At 32.3% G+C, this 17,415-nt stretch overlaps 2 protein-coding genes across 2 annotated transcripts; both read left to right on the top strand.

Annotated features, from left to right (window-relative positions):
• Positions 1–4,387: 4,387 nt before the first annotated feature.
• Positions 4,388–8,844, top strand: LOC149418504 (uncharacterized). The gene is made up of 5 exons (XM_089638534.1): positions 4,388–4,475; positions 5,392–5,476; positions 6,746–6,772; positions 7,826–7,855; positions 8,736–8,844. Exons 1-5 carry the CDS (start codon positions 4,464–4,466, stop codon positions 8,795–8,797), a joined length of 216 nt encoding a protein of 71 aa, XP_089494660.1. The 5' UTR covers positions 4,388–4,463; the 3' UTR covers positions 8,798–8,844.
• Positions 8,845–13,973: 5,129 nt separating this feature from the next.
• Positions 13,974–16,525, top strand: LOC149418503 (uncharacterized). The gene is made up of 4 exons (XM_089638533.1): positions 13,974–14,046; positions 14,737–14,815; positions 15,617–15,652; positions 16,283–16,525. Exons 1-4 carry the CDS (start codon positions 14,035–14,037, stop codon positions 16,471–16,473), a joined length of 318 nt encoding a protein of 105 aa, XP_089494659.1. The 5' UTR covers positions 13,974–14,034; the 3' UTR covers positions 16,474–16,525.
• The last annotated feature ends 890 nt before the right edge of the window (positions 16,526–17,415 follow it).

Below are 17,415 nucleotides of genomic sequence, written 5' to 3'. Positions count from 1 at the left end.
TTTTTTAACATTGAAAACACTAACAAGTTCTAGTATTCGACCTTGGCAATATAATAATATCACACTTCTCAAAATGTATATTCACGGTGTCCGGAAGCTTGTAGTACAAGCGGGAAACTGGGGAATCTTCATAACGCAGATAACCCAAAAAAACTTATGTTTCTTTTTTCGCCAATTAAACGTATAAAAAAACTTCTGGAACGGAGTTACGCTTCAACATATTTAAAAAAATACTCTACAGCGGCAGTTTTTACAGAAAAATTTCACATTCGGGCTTGATTTACTCGAAAAATAAAACACAAATCAACCCACAAAATCGACACGAAATCAAATATGACGTCACAAACTTCAGCTACGAGTTTTTGGAAACCGCGTACATGGAGAAAAAAGAGTATTGCTGATTTATTAAAATCCTGATAAAAAGGTGATAGCAGGTCATTACCTAATAACCTATTATTACCATAATAATCTATCAGAATACGTGTTCATGCAGCTGCGTTTATTCTGTTATTATACGAGTATGATGACGAAATGCAAAAATATTTTAATTTTTACGAACACTGTTTTTCGACCCGTAGAAGCCTAGGTAGGTGATATCAATAATATTCAAATGATTTGTATTTTTGTGTAGCGCCGTTCTTATGAAAAATAATATCGAGGGCGATGTGTTAGGACTGTTAAGTGTTAGGTATTATCAACGCCTTGGCGCCTTGATAGTTAGGCGCCGGAGCAGACTGCTCCAATTGCGCCCGCATAGTGTCGGTTCTGGGAATACGTATAATTTGAAGAGATTTTTAATAAATCAGGAATATTTCATTTCATAAATTTTCTCCGTGTGTACATAATTATCGTATCGATAATACCATGTGGCAATCATGTTGTAATGCATGTGGCAAGAAAACCATTGCCTTATTCCTGGACCTGACCAAGGCTTTCGACACAATATCTCATAAAATACTCCCACGAAGACTGAAAAGTATAGGAATAACGGGAAAAGCTTTTCAATGGACACAGATTTATATTTGTAAACAAATATAGGTGGGAAAATTATTACGTTCGCAGATGATACCGTTATATTGTTTGAAGGAGATGATTGGAAGGAAACACACCACCTTGCTAACACTGGTATAAACAGAGTGAAACAATGGCTGGACATCATTTTGCTTACATTAAACGTATCAAAAACCAAATACCCAACATTCAGCTCTACTATAGCAGGGCAACCCCAAACACTTCACCACCTTACAATACATAAAATTAACTGTAACTTTGAAAATAATAAATCTCCATGTAAGCCCTCGAGTGTGTTAAATTTAAGGGCTGTGTAACTCAATCATAACCTACGGTTGCATTAGGTGGGGAGGTACAGGAAGAACAACATTAAACCCGTCATTGAAGGCACAGAAATCTATTTTACGTGTTATTATGAAGAAACCTTTCAGATATTCGAGCGACGCTCTCTTCGAGGAATTGAATTTACTAGATGTCCGACAGTGTTATATAAAAATATAGTAATCCACGTTTATAAAAATAAAACCAAAATGAAAACAACCGAACACAAACATCAAGCCAGAAGTGAGGGAAGAAATGACCTTTCCATTCCAACAACCAACAGAGCGACTATCAAAAACTATTCTCATATCTCGGTCCTAAAATATATAACAAAATCCCTTCACAGCTGAAACTGTGTGAATTGTCATCCTTCGGTCCAAAAATAACAAAATGGTTATTAGATGTAGGCAGGACTGATTCCGAAATATTACTCAAAAATGTAATCTGATAATTATTTATCACGAACGCGTAGTTGTATCTTAGCTTTTGCATACTTATTTTCTCTTAAATTTTAAATTTTAACCAATATTTTATTTTTCTTATATTCGCCATTAGTGTATTACCTACTCAATTTGCTTGCCATATTATTCAACAAGATAGTGTTACTATTATGTAATTGTGTTACTATTATGTAATTGTGTTACTATTGTGCAATTGTGTTACTATTATGTAATTGTGTTACTATTATGTAATTGTGTTACTATTATGTAATTGTGTTACTATTATGTAATTGTATTACTATTATGTAATTGTGTTACTATTATGTAATTGTGTTACTATTATGTAATTGTGTTACTATTATGTATTTTGTGCCCACGCCCAGCGCCCTTGATGTGATTTCTCACGAAAACGGCGTTGTATAAATTAGCCAAATATAATGTTACTATTATGTAATTGTAATTGTGTACATGTATGATAATTTAAAACCTGTTAATTTGACTGTCCTAAAACGGGAAACCGTCCAAGTTGGACAGTCCTTATAATAGTTATAATGTAATGTATCTTTTCAAAATAAATAAATAATATTGTTAATAAATAGCAATGGGGTTGTATTATTTTAGACGAACTTCCCTAAAATTAAAATCTCTGCTACTCCCGAAATCGCATTTGCTCCGGTTTTTTTTTTTGAGTAACTTAACTTAAGTTTTTGTAACTGGACAGTTCTCACGTAAGTGAGGACATAAATAAGTCATGAAAAAAATTAGGCATTTTTGTTTTATTTTTATGTTGACGAATAAATTTTCTAAAACGTTTTAAAATGTGTCATTTTCGGTTTACCGCCCAAACGAAATATTCGTAAATTCACACCGCACGGCTTGGGTAACAGCAGTCTTACCAGACATTGGCGTTTTCTGTTATAATGACGTTGTAGCCAGTTGGAACAGTTTGGGAATGTGCGGTTTTAGATGGTTTTTTTTAATCAATAATTGAATGTAAATATTAAAATCACATATTTTTAGTACGATAAACATAATAAGAAAAAACATGTTTGAATCTTCCACACGTTTTTAACGGTATCCGTAGTTTTTGAAAATGTCCCATTATAGAAAATTGGACTTGAGGCCAAAATACTTGACCAAACTAACTAATTATTTTTTAAATTTAAAGGTACAGCAAATATCTAGTACTGATATGGGCTGCTTTATTTATTTGTGATTTAAATTAGAAAGTATAGGCCATTTAAGAATTCATTTTTTACGATTTTAGAGGTAACTTAAAAAAATAACCTTTAACAACCTTCTGTTGAAATACAATGAAACATATATTAAAAAATAAAATCGTTCAACACAAGGTAGGTCGTACATTTTAAATGATTAGATTTACGGAAAACCATTTGCTTATTAGAATATAATATCTTTTTTTTAAATATATTTAAAAAGGGTGTCCGTGGGTAAAGTGTGCTAACTTCGGGAGGTGATTCTACATGATGGTAGAAATAAAGAACTACCGTAAAACGTTGAAATCCCGAAAAAAGTTAATCATCGTTTTTACTTCTATCATCTTTAATCATGTAGAATCACCCCCTAAGTTAACGCACTTTACCCCCCGATACCCTGTAAAGGTTTCATAATGCTTATAAGGCCACAGAATTAGATATTAAACATTATGTAGATGTTCAGCCTTCAATTTTTTTTCTTCTGTTTATGCGAATACTGCGCAACTGCTTCCAACCATCAGGAACTAGTGAGACTATGGCATCCTCAAATGGATGTTGTGAGGCTGAAGGTAGTGGGGAGGGGAAATAAAAGGGGAAGAGGAAGTTCCTGACTATTCAGATCTGGTCACCGAACACGGGTAAAGCTATTTCAAGCAATGTTTCAATTCTTTTTTTATTTTTTTTATTGAATAAATAGTTAATACATATCAACAAACAAGTCCTGCTAAGCCAATTGAATTGGCTTGGAAAGTTTAGTTACATATACATTTTTATAAGTTATAATTTACATCTTATATCTACAGAATCAATATTTTTTCATACAAATTAAAGTAAATGTTTTTTTCCGATTCAATTTTTCACCATATATTTAACCTTATTCATAGACTTACATTGCTTCAGTGTCAGGTAATAAATTAAATATCTTAAACATTCTCTGTCCGTATTTATTATTAAATTACTGTATTTATGTTCTAATTTTTCTTTATGCTGCGGGGTAAATATATGATGAATTATGATTTTTTGCCATGGTATGGCCTTAACAGGTAAAATTTTGGCACTCTGAAACAGCAACGGTGTATTATGTCTCTGTTTGAAAATATTAGGGACGACTAGTAATTTTACAATTGCGTTTTGTATAACTTGGACTTGTTTAAGATTGATTATAGTAGTATTTCCCTATATGGGGATAGTGATCTTACATCAGGGTGATACTGAGAGTATATTTCAGATTTAAACATGCCGCAAATACAGTACTTAATGTATATTATTAATAAATAATTATCGACGTGTTTTATCAACCCTGTTTTATTAATAATTTTACGTATTTTGGTGAATCTCCGATAACACTGTTATTCAAGGAAACTTACGTAAATTCCCAAATTATACATTTGCCGAATCAGGTATATAAACTCCTCCATATCTCTCATTCAGCACAGTCTTTCTTGCTATTTCATTGACAAAGACAGCATTCAAAATGAAGTTCCTGGTAAGATTTTATAATATTCTTCTTAATTTTTTTAAAAATATTCAATAATATTTTTTAACTTAAAAACATTATAATAATTGTTTTTTTAAATATTCTAAAAAAAACAAGTTAAAAAATCTAAGATTTAAAAAAATATGAAAACCCTTCAATTCTTAAACGCCCCTTTATAAATCAAAATGTCTTTAATATTCGTATAGATGCAAACCGGTTTCTATGTTGTCTTGTCTTTAATATATAATCAACAGCTAGGAAACAAATACTCCGATGTTGTTGATATTTTTAGTACATCAATTTCTTTATATAAGCATACCTTATTGAAGTTTTTTTTATCAAGTAGGGGAATATTTTGGTAAAGCTATTTAAATTGACAGTATTTTGCACGATAACAGTATTTTTTCGGCTGAAAGAAAAAAATTATTTTACATTTTTTATTTTTATATTTTGTACCTACACACTGTGAGGATCAAATTCAACAATATTTTTATTTACATATATATAGTCATTTCCTGCACTATTTACGAGTTTAATTTCTTAAATATTGTTATAAATGTATGTAAAAGCCTTAATAGGCGTAAAATAAAATAAATAAATAATGTTGTTTTTTCCGAAATAATTTGTAAACTCACTGGGAATAATACATTATAACTTATTATTTTATTAAATAAAAAAAATATTCTTACATTAAATATTATTTATATCTGTATATTTTCTATTTTGGTTTAAATTTAATGTAAATCACGATTTACTACTTTTTTCTATGTTACGTTTGAAAGCATATTTTTTTTTTCGATTTCACGATCCGTTTTTTTGTACTAATTTAAAATATACATATGAATAAACAATCTTGGATTGTTACTTGGAAACTCAACAATGCCTTATAATAATAGTGTTAATATTTTTTTGATGACTATTACAGTTCCTGATTACCTTCTTCATGATGGCCGCATTCGTGTTCGCCAATCCTCCCCAGCATGGACACCATGACCCTCACGCCAAGAGTGGTAAGAAATCAGCCTTCTGTCTTATCTATGGTCCCATTTCAAAAAAGTGCATTGAAGAAAAGTGAAATAAACATACTTAACCTAATCTTACCTAATCAAACCTTATTTAAACTAATTTTTGTATTCGTACAAAGAAACAAACATAATTCCATGAATATTATTTATCGTTCACAATAATAGGAAGATATACAAAGCTGTCACACGACAATCAATTGAATATATTTCTACAATAATCTAAAGTTATGGAGATAAATTTATTTTTAGGAAATAGGTACAGTTTACTTAATTTGAACGACTCTTCAAATTTAAAAGTTAATTTTCAAGTTCTGTGAAAGATTTTTTCAAGTTCTGTTATCATTTTAGTTCTGTCAAGCATTACTTAAGATTAAATACTGTCAAGCAACCAACCTATAATGATAAACTCATCCTTTCAGGACGGGTTGTTTCTGAGAATTTAAACAATTCATCAAATTTCAAAGTTTGATTTTCAAGTTCTGTGAAGGTTCTATTCATGTTTTGTTATTATATCATAATTGACCAATTGTTTAAAAAAATGAAATAATAATAGAACTTGAATAAAACTTAAAAATCAACTTTGAAAATTGATGAATTGTTCAAATTCTGTGAACCGACCCGTCCTAATTGACTGTCCATCTATTAAGCACAGCTCAAATTTTTCTACTTTTATATTTACTAAAAATCACTGGTGACATTTCACTATATACTTATGTGAAATTCTTGCAATTTTGAGACCTTTTCTTTCGGTAAATTTTTTAAAAACCTAACCTTACCTAATATAACCAACATGTTCTTTTTTATTCGGTTTAAATGTGGATCAAAAACTCTCCACTGTTTACAATCTAGACTTACGCAAAATTCAACAGATGTTCCAAATAAATAAATTCGTGTAGGTGTATACGAGACACCGTCTAGGTTGCAAATATATTCCGGTGGAACTTTGCAATCACACCGATAAGATGGTAGCCAAAAAACATGGAAACAATTTATTTTGTTATTCTTAAATTGAAATATGAAATTTATAAAAATGACCGAATGTAATGAGGATCACTCTTTTGGTATAGACGATGGTATATGTATTACTTGAGGGTCTGGTTGCAAGTACAAGTTGCGACCATTTCCTTGTTTTATCTGTTAATATTGATTTTATATTCTTTTATCTGAAACTGGTAAAATTAATTCGAAATCAAAGTATATTTTGGAACCTGTGAACTGACATGGTTATAAAATAATGTGTGTTTGTTTTTACAGGACACGGTGCTGTTGTCCACGGTGGAGGTAACACACTTTTCCGTATTTTAATAAACATTTTGGCCATTTTTAATAAATTGACTAAAAGCTACAAGTCTCACTCCTTGAAAATTTTATCTAACATTCATCCAATGTACGAATATAATATATAGATTTGGACGATACAGACATGTCAAGCCGTACCTACAATTTCTTTTCTACGTTATTAAAACACTAATTCTGTCATCTTAAAATTACGCCATAATAAATGAATAACTAACGTAAACGAATCTAACCTAAGTAAGATTTCAGGTTTTAATGGCCAAAAAGTATTTTAGTGTTAACATTAACTTTAAATTCAGTAAATTCAAATGATTCACCACATCATGAAATACTAGAAAAAGAAAACTTTACACATCTGTCCTTAGGATGGACACTATAACGCTGTCCGAAACGTTGGCTAAAGAAGGAGGTAGTGCAAGACGGCATAATACCGCAAAAATAAAACACCTAACTTAGCCTTATGGACTAGTATAATAACTTTATCATGTTATATTTTGTCAATGTTGTGACTTATTCTGTTTCCCTTAAAGTATTAAATCTGAGGCAAACTCATATTTTTAACTAACCAATTTTACATATTTAAAATCTAGACATACAGAAAAGTCAAAAGATATCACATATAAATGAAATCGGATAGGTGTATCGGAGACACCACCTAGATTGTAAATATATTTTGGCAGAACTTTCCAATTATGCCAAAAACATGACAGTCAAAAAATAAGGGAATTAATTGAGTATTATGATAGTAATTCTTAAAATGAGGTCGATTAAAATGACTGAATGTAATACGTTATAAGGTCTCAATAGGTCAATTGGTAGAGACAGTTAGACAAGAGGACCGGGGTTCAAGTCCCAGTTCCGACCGTTACATTTTTATTTTCTGTGTCTTTATTTGTTTCATATTTTCGTTAAGAGAAAGATGTTGAATGACTAAAACTTGTTTTATCCGAACATTGTTATGGTATTTACTCCAACGCTTAGTCTATTTTGGAGCTTATGAACTTGTAGTTTAAAAATAATGTGTGTTTGTTTTTACAGAACACGGATCCCACGGTGGCCACGGTGGAGGTAAATTTTCTTATTTTGATATTGCTTTTCTTGATTAATGGCAAAAATGACACAAGATTCACGCCTTAAAAATCTAGTATTTTAGTGGAACATTTATCCAATGTACTAGTATTAAGTGGAACATTGATCCAATGTACGAGTATTTAGTGGAACATTGATCCAATGTACGAGTATTTAGTGGAACATTGATCCAATGTACGAGTATTAAGTGGAACATTGAGCCAATGTACGAATATTTGGTGGAACATTGATCCAATGTACGAGTATGTAGAGATTTAGAAGATATAATGTGAATGTCGAGTTGTACAAACAACTTCAAAGTTTATTTACTTCGAAAGCACATTAATATTACTAAAAACACTTGATTTAACATAGAACAAGTTAAACACAGTTTTAAAAAAAATCTTTTTAAAAGTTTTCATAAAATTAACATAAATACACGGAGAAAAATGAAGTAAAATGAGTATTGCTGATTTATTAAAATCCTATTAAATTGTGACAGCAGGCCATTTCTTAATATTATTAACTATTAGTACTTTCATAATTTATCGGAATACGTTTTTGTGCAGCTGCGTTTATCCTGTTATAACCGAGTATAATGACGAAACCCGGAAATATTTTAATTTTTATGAACACGTGTTTCGCTATCGCCAAAACAAAATTGTGTTTTACTGATAGTTTATTAGGACATCTGTCAATTCTTTCGTCAGTTCTGCAGTCCCGTTTTAAAAGATATACGACTGGTATTCATTGTAATTGTAACCTCTCCATATTTCTTACAATCGACGCACGCAACAGAGAAGCTACAGCGGAGGTCTCTGTGGTAGAACCATTCTTAAAAAATATCATTGTAAATAACCTTCACTTTGTTTATCTACAGGCCAGCCAGGACACGGAGGCGCCCACGGCTGGCAGCCACGCGATCACCATGGTCACCATTAGGGTCTTCTGAAAAAGCTAAAATCTAATAAATAAGTTTTTTACCAAAACACTATGACTTTTTCTTATGCCATTCCTATTCCTTAATTTCGTCAGCTCTTCTTAAAAATATGGAAAAATATTTCAAGGTTCTATAGGGTTTTCCAATAAGAGGTGTTATTTTATTTTGTATATAAATTAAATTTTTATTTATTTTATATTCATAAACTCACACTTGCCACAAAATACACATCACTTCTTATCACTTATCACTTTCTTATCACTTCTTTTATTTTATTATGTATTTAAATTAAAAATGACAGCTTCAAAAGTAACATCTACCGAAATAGCGGGCTATTCAAAATAACACCTCTTATTGGAAAACCCTATATAAAATACGGTTTTCTGTAGCAAAATATTGAAATATTTGTTGAGTTATAATGTATACATTTGGGAATTATGTATGATACAAAACATCAAGTAATGCCTATCGCCCACCAAATCATATAAAATCGCCCCTCAACACTTTTAGCCATTGATCGCCGCACAAGCTGGTGAAAACGCTCACTGGTGGGCGATATTGCCCACGTTACAAATCAGTGGGGACGAAAAAATGAAACGTCTCCCGAATTTTCGTTTTATTTTTTATATAAGTTTTTAATCCAGTAGGACTGGGGAGATAGTGCTATCCCAGTCAGCTATTACCTCATTACGCTTTTAGAAACGGCAATGGATTGGAATATAACTGAACGTACCTATTTCCGAGGTAAACAGCAGCTGTCAAAAATTCTTTCGGAAATTTGTTGCGCCCTCTACAATAGACATAAAAGACTTTATTTAAAGGTGACTTCATGATAGAAACAATCATCCTTTATGACATTATTTATTTACAATTTATTAAACTCATAATTATTAAGCTCGCTCGGTGCACATAACCTCAAAAACTCGTACGATTTATGCTCCGTGACAGACCGCACAAACCGCAAATGTAATAATCCCCTCCCCTGTTTTTCGTTCTTCGAATGCAAGAAGAATGTTTTCCATCGGCCACGGAAAACTCAAACATTGCATTTTCCAACAAACATAATGTACGCCCCCTTGCCAGCCAATGTTTGTGGTAATGTTTGAAGTAATGTTTGTGGAAAAGGTCGCAGGAGACATCATAGCTGTTCTTCACCATAAATAGTCGAGGTTATTTCTTTCAAATAATAAAATCATATGATGAGAAAATGTTTTTACAATACAGTAGATAAAAATACGATGCATTTCTGTAAAATTTGGAATAATAATAAATATTTTTAAACGAAAAAAACTTGTGTTAAATAAAATTAGATATAGCCTAGGAACTCATAATACGTTGTATAGCGCCCGGAGCCATACAAATTATCTAATTATTATTATTATTATTGAAACGTTATAGTCAATAGATATTAAAATTAAAATGAAAATTTATTTTGCTATAATTTTTTTTTTTAGATGAAATAAGTTATTCCTAGACAGACTATTCGTAGGAACATATTTTGAGTACGCTTTGAGTTTAATTTTGGGATTTTCATGTTTTTCGTTTAAATTTTGGGATTTCAATGTGTTTTTATTTCAATTTTTAATAATTAAATATTCTGTAAAGTGTTTCAATAGAAGACGTTGATGTTTTTATTTATTTCAAGATGACATTATTCAATCTTCGGATTATTTTAACCCTTCAGGCCTCTGGCATATTGACCGCTATATTTCTTAAAGATGATGTCAAAATTTGGTTTTCCGCTTCTCAAAAAAATCCAAATAAATGGGATAAAAATAAAAACAATTATTGAAAGTAGATAAAATACACTTATCAAATTGTATTATAAGAAATAAAAATGTAGATTTTTAAATATTATTATTTTGAAATCAAACATGAAAAAGTTTTTTAAATGGCTCACCTTACGTTTTTTCGTCTTAACACTGAACTAAATTGGGATAAGATAACAACAACAAAAAAACATATTTTATTAGACAAATGTATTATAAACTTTACTGGCATCTCACTTTTGTCGTTTCATATAAAAATAATTATTCACAAAGTTTTTTAATATTTCTCAAATTGCGCTCGGTTTCTTAGAGGTACACATTTGAATTATTCTGTGGTTAATTTCTATATTTGAATATGTTCATATTTCTAACTTTGACTGTAAGGGAGACACAACGATTTCTATATTTGAATATGTTCATATTTCTAACTTTGACTATAAGAGAGACACAACGATTTCTATATTTGAATATGTTCGTATTTCTAACTTTGACGGTAAGGGAGACACAACGATTTCTATATTTGAATATGTTCATATTTCTAACATTGACGGTAAGGGAGATACAACGATTTCTATATTTGAATATGTTCATATTTCTAACTTTGACTATAAGAGAGACACAACGATTTCTATATTTGAATATGTTCGTATTTCTAACTTTGACGGTAAGGGAGACACAACGATTTCTATATTTGAATATGTTCATATTTCTAACTTTGACTGTAAGGGAGACACAACGATTTCTATATTTGAATATGTTCATATTTCTAACATTGACGGTAAGGGAGACACAACGGTTTCTATATTTGAATATGTTCATATTTCTAACTTTGACTGTAAGGGAGACACAACGATTTCTATATTTGAATATGTTCATATTTCTAACTTTGACTATAAGAGAGACACAACGATTTCTATATTTGAATATGTTCGTATTTCTAACTTTGACGGTAAGGGAGACACAACGATTTCTATATTTGAATATGTTCATATTTCTAACTTTGACTGTAAGGGAGACACAACGATTTCTATATTTGAATATGTTCATATTTCTAACATTGACGGTAAGGGAGACACAACGGTTTCTATATTTGAATATGTTCATATTTCTAACTTTGACTGTAAGGGAGACACAACGATTTCTATATTTGAATATGTTCATATTTCTAACATTGACGGTAAGGGAGACACAACGGTTTCTATATTTGAATATGTTCATATTTCTAACATTGACGGTAAGGGAGACACAAACGATTTCTATGAGACCATATGAGCTGAACAGCGAACAAATTGACTCTTGGTGTAATAGCTGTTAGTTCCCAAAACCGGAGAAATTAGTCCAAATATTTTGAAGTACCTTCCTAGCCAAACGTAATATATAAAAAAATCGTCATGCGTACTTTTGCGCTCGCAAACATTCAAAGTTTGTGTCTATTTGTGTCAGAAGTGTTTATACAGTGATTTGAATGATAGAAGAAGTCGGGGACGCAACAAGAATACTCACTGCAAAATCTCTGCACTGGTATGAGATATGGAGATACACATTGTGGTGTACAGTAGTGAATTGTGGAGAATGACATTATCAATAGCGAAATATTGCGGGGTCCACTGTTACAGTATATTGTAATATTAATTGAAGAATAAATTACATAGTACACCCTTTTTACGTTTTCTAGTTTAAAGATATTTCTTACTCTATACATTTGTACAAGCGATATAAACATTGATTCTATTTAAGATAATTTTTAAGAACTTAAAGACAAAACACACCAAACTACTTCCTGCTGTTAGCAAGACAGATAAGCTGTGTATGATAGCCATATTGTTGTTTACCATATTTGGGTTTATTTTTATTACAAAAAATAAATTACTTCTTGCGTACGTAAGTAGACCATATATTTGTGGAGCAATCGCTCCTCTTTGACCCTCGATAGCAAAACTACCGAATTGTTATATTTCAGGGCCTGACAAATAAAACATCATTGCCTACTATCCTACCATCACGCAATTTACTTACTAAGAACGTTTTTCAGCCGAAACTGAAACCAAAATTCGGCTTCTGTTCTTGTTTCGGCCGAAACCACCAAATACCGAAATTGTGGTACTTCTAAATAACCGTTATAAGGGTGTAACAGCACGTACCCGAAGGATTTTAACTAGCGATTCCTGAGCATAATGTAGAAGTAAATTTGCTGTCACGTGATAGGTGACTTGTCTCGTCTGTTACCGTGCGGCTGGAACGAGACAGAGTGCGTATCACGTAATCTCCTAAACTGTACCCAATCATCCAGTAGCGATGTGTGATGGAGAAATATATTTTTATTTTTAATAAAAATATCTACGCATATGTTACATAGCTGCAAACAGTACGGCTTGTTAGCTGCTTTAGTGTGACCTTTGCGCTCCCTTGAGATGGACGCTAGACTATCAAAACCCGCCGCATGCGAGGTGCGTTCAATTATTCTCAACCAGGTTCGCACTGTTGAAATCCATCGTCGTCTCACATCCATTTATGGTCATTTGAACCTGCAGAATCTAAGAAGGTGATGGAGTTTTCGTGTGGTAGAACGAGTGTGTATGATGAGGAGAGGAGAGAAAGTAGACACTCAATTGATGACGCTAAGTTGAAGAAATCTTCGATAAAGTTCGTGAAGATCGCCCTCTAATCCCAGACTAAGGACGGGTTGTTTCAGAGTATTTGAACAATTCATCAAATTTCAACGTTCATTTCTGGGATCTGTGAAAGTCCAATTCAAGTTCTGTTATTATATCATTATAGGCTAATTGCTTGACAAAACTGAAATAAAAACAGAACTTGAAAAAATCTTTCACAGACCTTGAAAATGAACGTTGAAATTTGATGAATTGTTCAAATACTCCGAAACAACCCGTCCTAAGTGTTCCGTAGAAACGATTTTTAAGGTAAAATTGGGGTAAGCAAAGATGTGTGCTCGTTGGTTGACCAAAACGCTGATGGAAACCCACGAGCAAAATCGTGTGGAAAGCACTTGTTTTTTGGATCGTTATTCCAACCAAGACGAGCTTTTTTGGATTCTATGAACTTTGGTTAATAGATCCATAACTCGTGTGAGTTAACATCGCGAGTAGAAAATAGTTGATCTAGAAATTTAAGACAAAAACAAAAACATTGTTGGGAATTTATGATAATTATCTATGTACACAGGGCCAAACTAATTGAATCGCAGCTTTGTAACGCATTTCGTTGTTATTCAAATATTGCTTGGCTTTTCTTCCATGCCATAATTGATGAATTTTAATCGGCTTTTTGTGCCATCCCTGTTTAACGCGAATTTGGGATATTTCATAATAATAGTAGGGTATTCATGATAAACTATGTAATTCAAGGAAGCTTACGTAAAGTCCCAAATAAACAGCTGAATCAGGTATATAAACTCCAACATGTCTCTCAGTCAGAATAGTCTTGTTTCACTCTCATAGACAGCAATCAAAATGAAGTTCCTGGTAAGATTTCTTAAATATTACTACTATTTTTATTTTTATTTAAACAAATAACAACTTTTTTAATGTTATTTATTTATAGGCATATTTTTCAAAATTATTCACTAATATCAATATCACAGAAAACAATAAAAATTTTAATAAAATTTCAAAAAAAAGGTTTTAAATTTGAACGATCATGAAAAAGCATACGTCCGGCAATAAATACCATAAAATCAGCATGGAAAACGATAGGATGGCGAATGAATATTTAATTGAAAAAAAATAAAAAACCTGCCCGAATCCGAATGTCACACGATGTATATCGCCTTATGCTGCGTATAGAAAAGCCATTTGCGGTGGCTTCATTCCTTTCCCATAAGTCGTGGTTCAGCTCGGCAGTTCGACTCGTAAAAGTACATACCCTAGTTTATATCTATTGTGATTTGAACATTTTAATTTTTCTAAAAAACTTATTCGATAAAATTGACATTCTTTTTCGAATCCTACAATAGACATAATGAATCCTTGTAAACTTTTAGTTGAGAGAAACTTTTAGTTACTCGAATAACTAATTTATCTAACTAACCAAAATTCCGTTTCCCCGCAGCGGTTGACAGGGAGGATAGACCGCCCCACAACTTTGTCTCGGTACACATTCCTTACTTCATTCACATTCGTATAAAGTATTTATAATTTAATTGTATTTTACAGTTCTTGATAACCTTCTTCGTGCTGGCAGCATTCGTGTACGGCAACCCTCACGGACATCATGAATCCTACCCCAAGAACGGTAACATATAATAAAATACTCTTTTAGGTATAAGCAGATTTTTTTGTTTTGATCAGGATTGAACCTTCCTCCCAGGAACTGGCTCTTAATTCCAGTGCTTTCAAAATGTCATTTAAAATTTTATTTTAATTTGTTGGTTTAACTGAGGATTGAAACTTCCTCCCCCGGGTTTGGAATCAACTGCGCTACTATCTGAGCCGAATCCCATTTGGGTGGGACCGACATTTATTTAATATATCAACTTCTGTAATGTTATCCAATTTCAGATAAATGCGTAGATTCATAGAATGCATTGTCATCGACAGTTAGTCTATCTACGGAGTTTCAGCTCGATCGGATCTTGTAAAGTACATTCAATCATAAATTAAAGAAAACGAAAGTGAAATTTAAATAGATATATTTAAAAATAATTACATTTATTAATTATTGAATGAAGCCGAAGATTGAAACAAAAAAAAAGAACGTAATTTTTAGATGTATCTACGCATCCAGTATCATTTTCGGGGTAAGAGGGGACTACGGGCGGTTGTTCCAAACCAGTTCTATAGTGTCTATACTTTACTTCGTAGTTTATACATACCAAAACTCATAAATTATTTCATGTTTTTGATTTGAAATTAGAGAAGGAATTGATTAATCAAAAATACTGACAAATGACATAGTCAAAGGGAAAACTTTAAAAATTTGAGCTTTTATAAAGTCATTGAGTGCATCTAATAGCTGATATGGTTTGAGATGCTTTGATTACCATTTTGTGGGCTCTGAACTATAATTGTTATAAATGATTTTTTGTTTTTATAGATCATGGTCCCCAGTTCGGAGGACATCACGCTGGAGGTAAATATATGAATACTATATTTTAACATTGCTAGCCCAAATGAACCGCATAAACCATACTAGTTCGCATGATAATCTAATGTTGATGACATAAATTTCTATGAAGTAGTAAATCGTTCCACAATCTCACTTTTTTATTAAAAATCTCTTCAAATTATTTGTATTCCTGTTAAAAACTGGATTCTGGGACATTAACGAATGTCCTTTAACGTGAAAATCTTTAATTCTTGTATTAATGTTTTGTCACGATGTCCGAACACATGTTTATAAAAGACCTAACTTCTTTGCATTTCGTCATGATATTCAACGTAGGTGGATGAACACGTGTTATGATAGTATTACGAATTTACCAAAACTTTATCAGTAAGCGGCATGCAGTCCCGTATTTAACAGGATGAATAATAATTTTAAGAGATTTTAAATAAATCAGTATTACTTATTTTTCTCAGTGAATGCATAAGTACCACAAGTTTTTTTACTACTACTCAACAGATATTTTTTTTTGTAACTGGACAAAAAGTGAAAAATAATATTGGTCACTGGTCAAAAAATGTTTTAAGGGTCAAAGCAGGAACCGTAGATACAAACTGACAACAATTAATAATTAATTTTGTTTATTTTCGTGCTCAGGTCACGGACCTAACATAGGCCATGGGGGTCACGGAGGACATAATGATCATGGAGCCCTCACCGGCCACGGAGGACACAATGATCATGGAGCCCTCACCGGCCACGGAGAACATGGAGGACACGGAGGTCACAGCGGACATGGTCAGGGAGGCCACGGCTGGCAGGCACGCGACCACCACGGTCATCATTAGGGTCTTCTGATGAATACACCGAAATAATAAATTAGTACTTTCAAACAAAAAATTTGTGTATGTTTATGTGAATTCCTTGATTTCCCACCTCTTCTCTTCGAAGCCCGAAGCTGGAAACTCGAAGCATAACCGGTTCAGCGCCAATCACTCCAATAGGCATACCAATAATTTGTAATTTGAATGATAGCAAAGCTTTTGGCAGCGAATGCCTTAATAAATACCCAACGCTAAGCTCTAAGCTCAACATGTCGATGCCTTAAAAAATAGTATTGCGTTCTGCCAATACTTCCACCATGGGTGGAACCACAGTACCCTCCTTGAGTTTCTTTAGGACGATGCTGTGTTTTCATAATTACACCATACCTAAAAAACATGCCAACACCTCAGCAAAGGTTCTCCTAGATAGGTGTTCAACACTTTTATATTTATTTATGTTTTAAATGCATATTTACAGAATAAAAAATTCCAATAACAAAGATACATTATACAAATACACAATCATAATTGCCTAATTATGGATTTTAATTTATAAATGCTCAGGTGGAAAATGTCGATGTCAGAGGCTAGTGAGTTTAGAAGGACTATCATTCTTCCGAGAGGCATTGCTAATGGTAAGTTAGTCCTACATCTCGGAAGAATGAATAGTTTGTGTCTACGCGCTCTTGCGAAGTTAACAGGGACGTAAAATAAAATTTTATTCAAAATTTCGGGATTGTTGATATGACCGTTCAACAAGTTATAGGCCATCATCAGCAACGCAGTTTTCCGCCTGTTAACAACACTATCGATACCTTGCATTCCAGAAAGGAAGGCTGATGGTTATAAATAGGGATAGTACCCGAAGTTTCTAAGATAAAGATAACGTAGAAACTTCTTTTGAACATTCTCTACCATTGAAGTGTACGTTGCATCACCGGGTCCCCATATTATTGAGCCAATTTC

Source organism: Hesperophylax consimilis, chromosome 13 (assembly GCF_061612785.1).
Source record: "Hesperophylax consimilis isolate HC1 chromosome 13, BYU_Hcon_1.0, whole genome shotgun sequence".
Classification (NCBI taxonomy): domain Eukaryota; kingdom Metazoa; phylum Arthropoda; class Insecta; order Trichoptera; family Limnephilidae; genus Hesperophylax; species Hesperophylax consimilis.
This window is presented reverse-complemented; position numbering and strand designations above follow the sequence as displayed.

Coding starts and splice junctions, on each gene's coding strand:
- LOC149418504 (XM_089638534.1), top strand. Junction 5,477..6,745: donor TGACCCTCACGCCAAGAGTG/GTAAGAAATCAG, acceptor TTGTTTTTACAG/GACACGGTGCTGTTGTCCAC. Junction 6,773..7,825: donor TGCTGTTGTCCACGGTGGAG/GTAACACACTTT, acceptor TTGTTTTTACAG/AACACGGATCCCACGGTGGC.
- LOC149418503 (XM_089638533.1), top strand. Junction 14,816..15,616: donor TGAATCCTACCCCAAGAACG/GTAACATATAAT, acceptor TTGTTTTTATAG/ATCATGGTCCCCAGTTCGGA. Junction 15,653..16,282: donor CGGAGGACATCACGCTGGAG/GTAAATATATGA, acceptor TTTCGTGCTCAG/GTCACGGACCTAACATAGGC.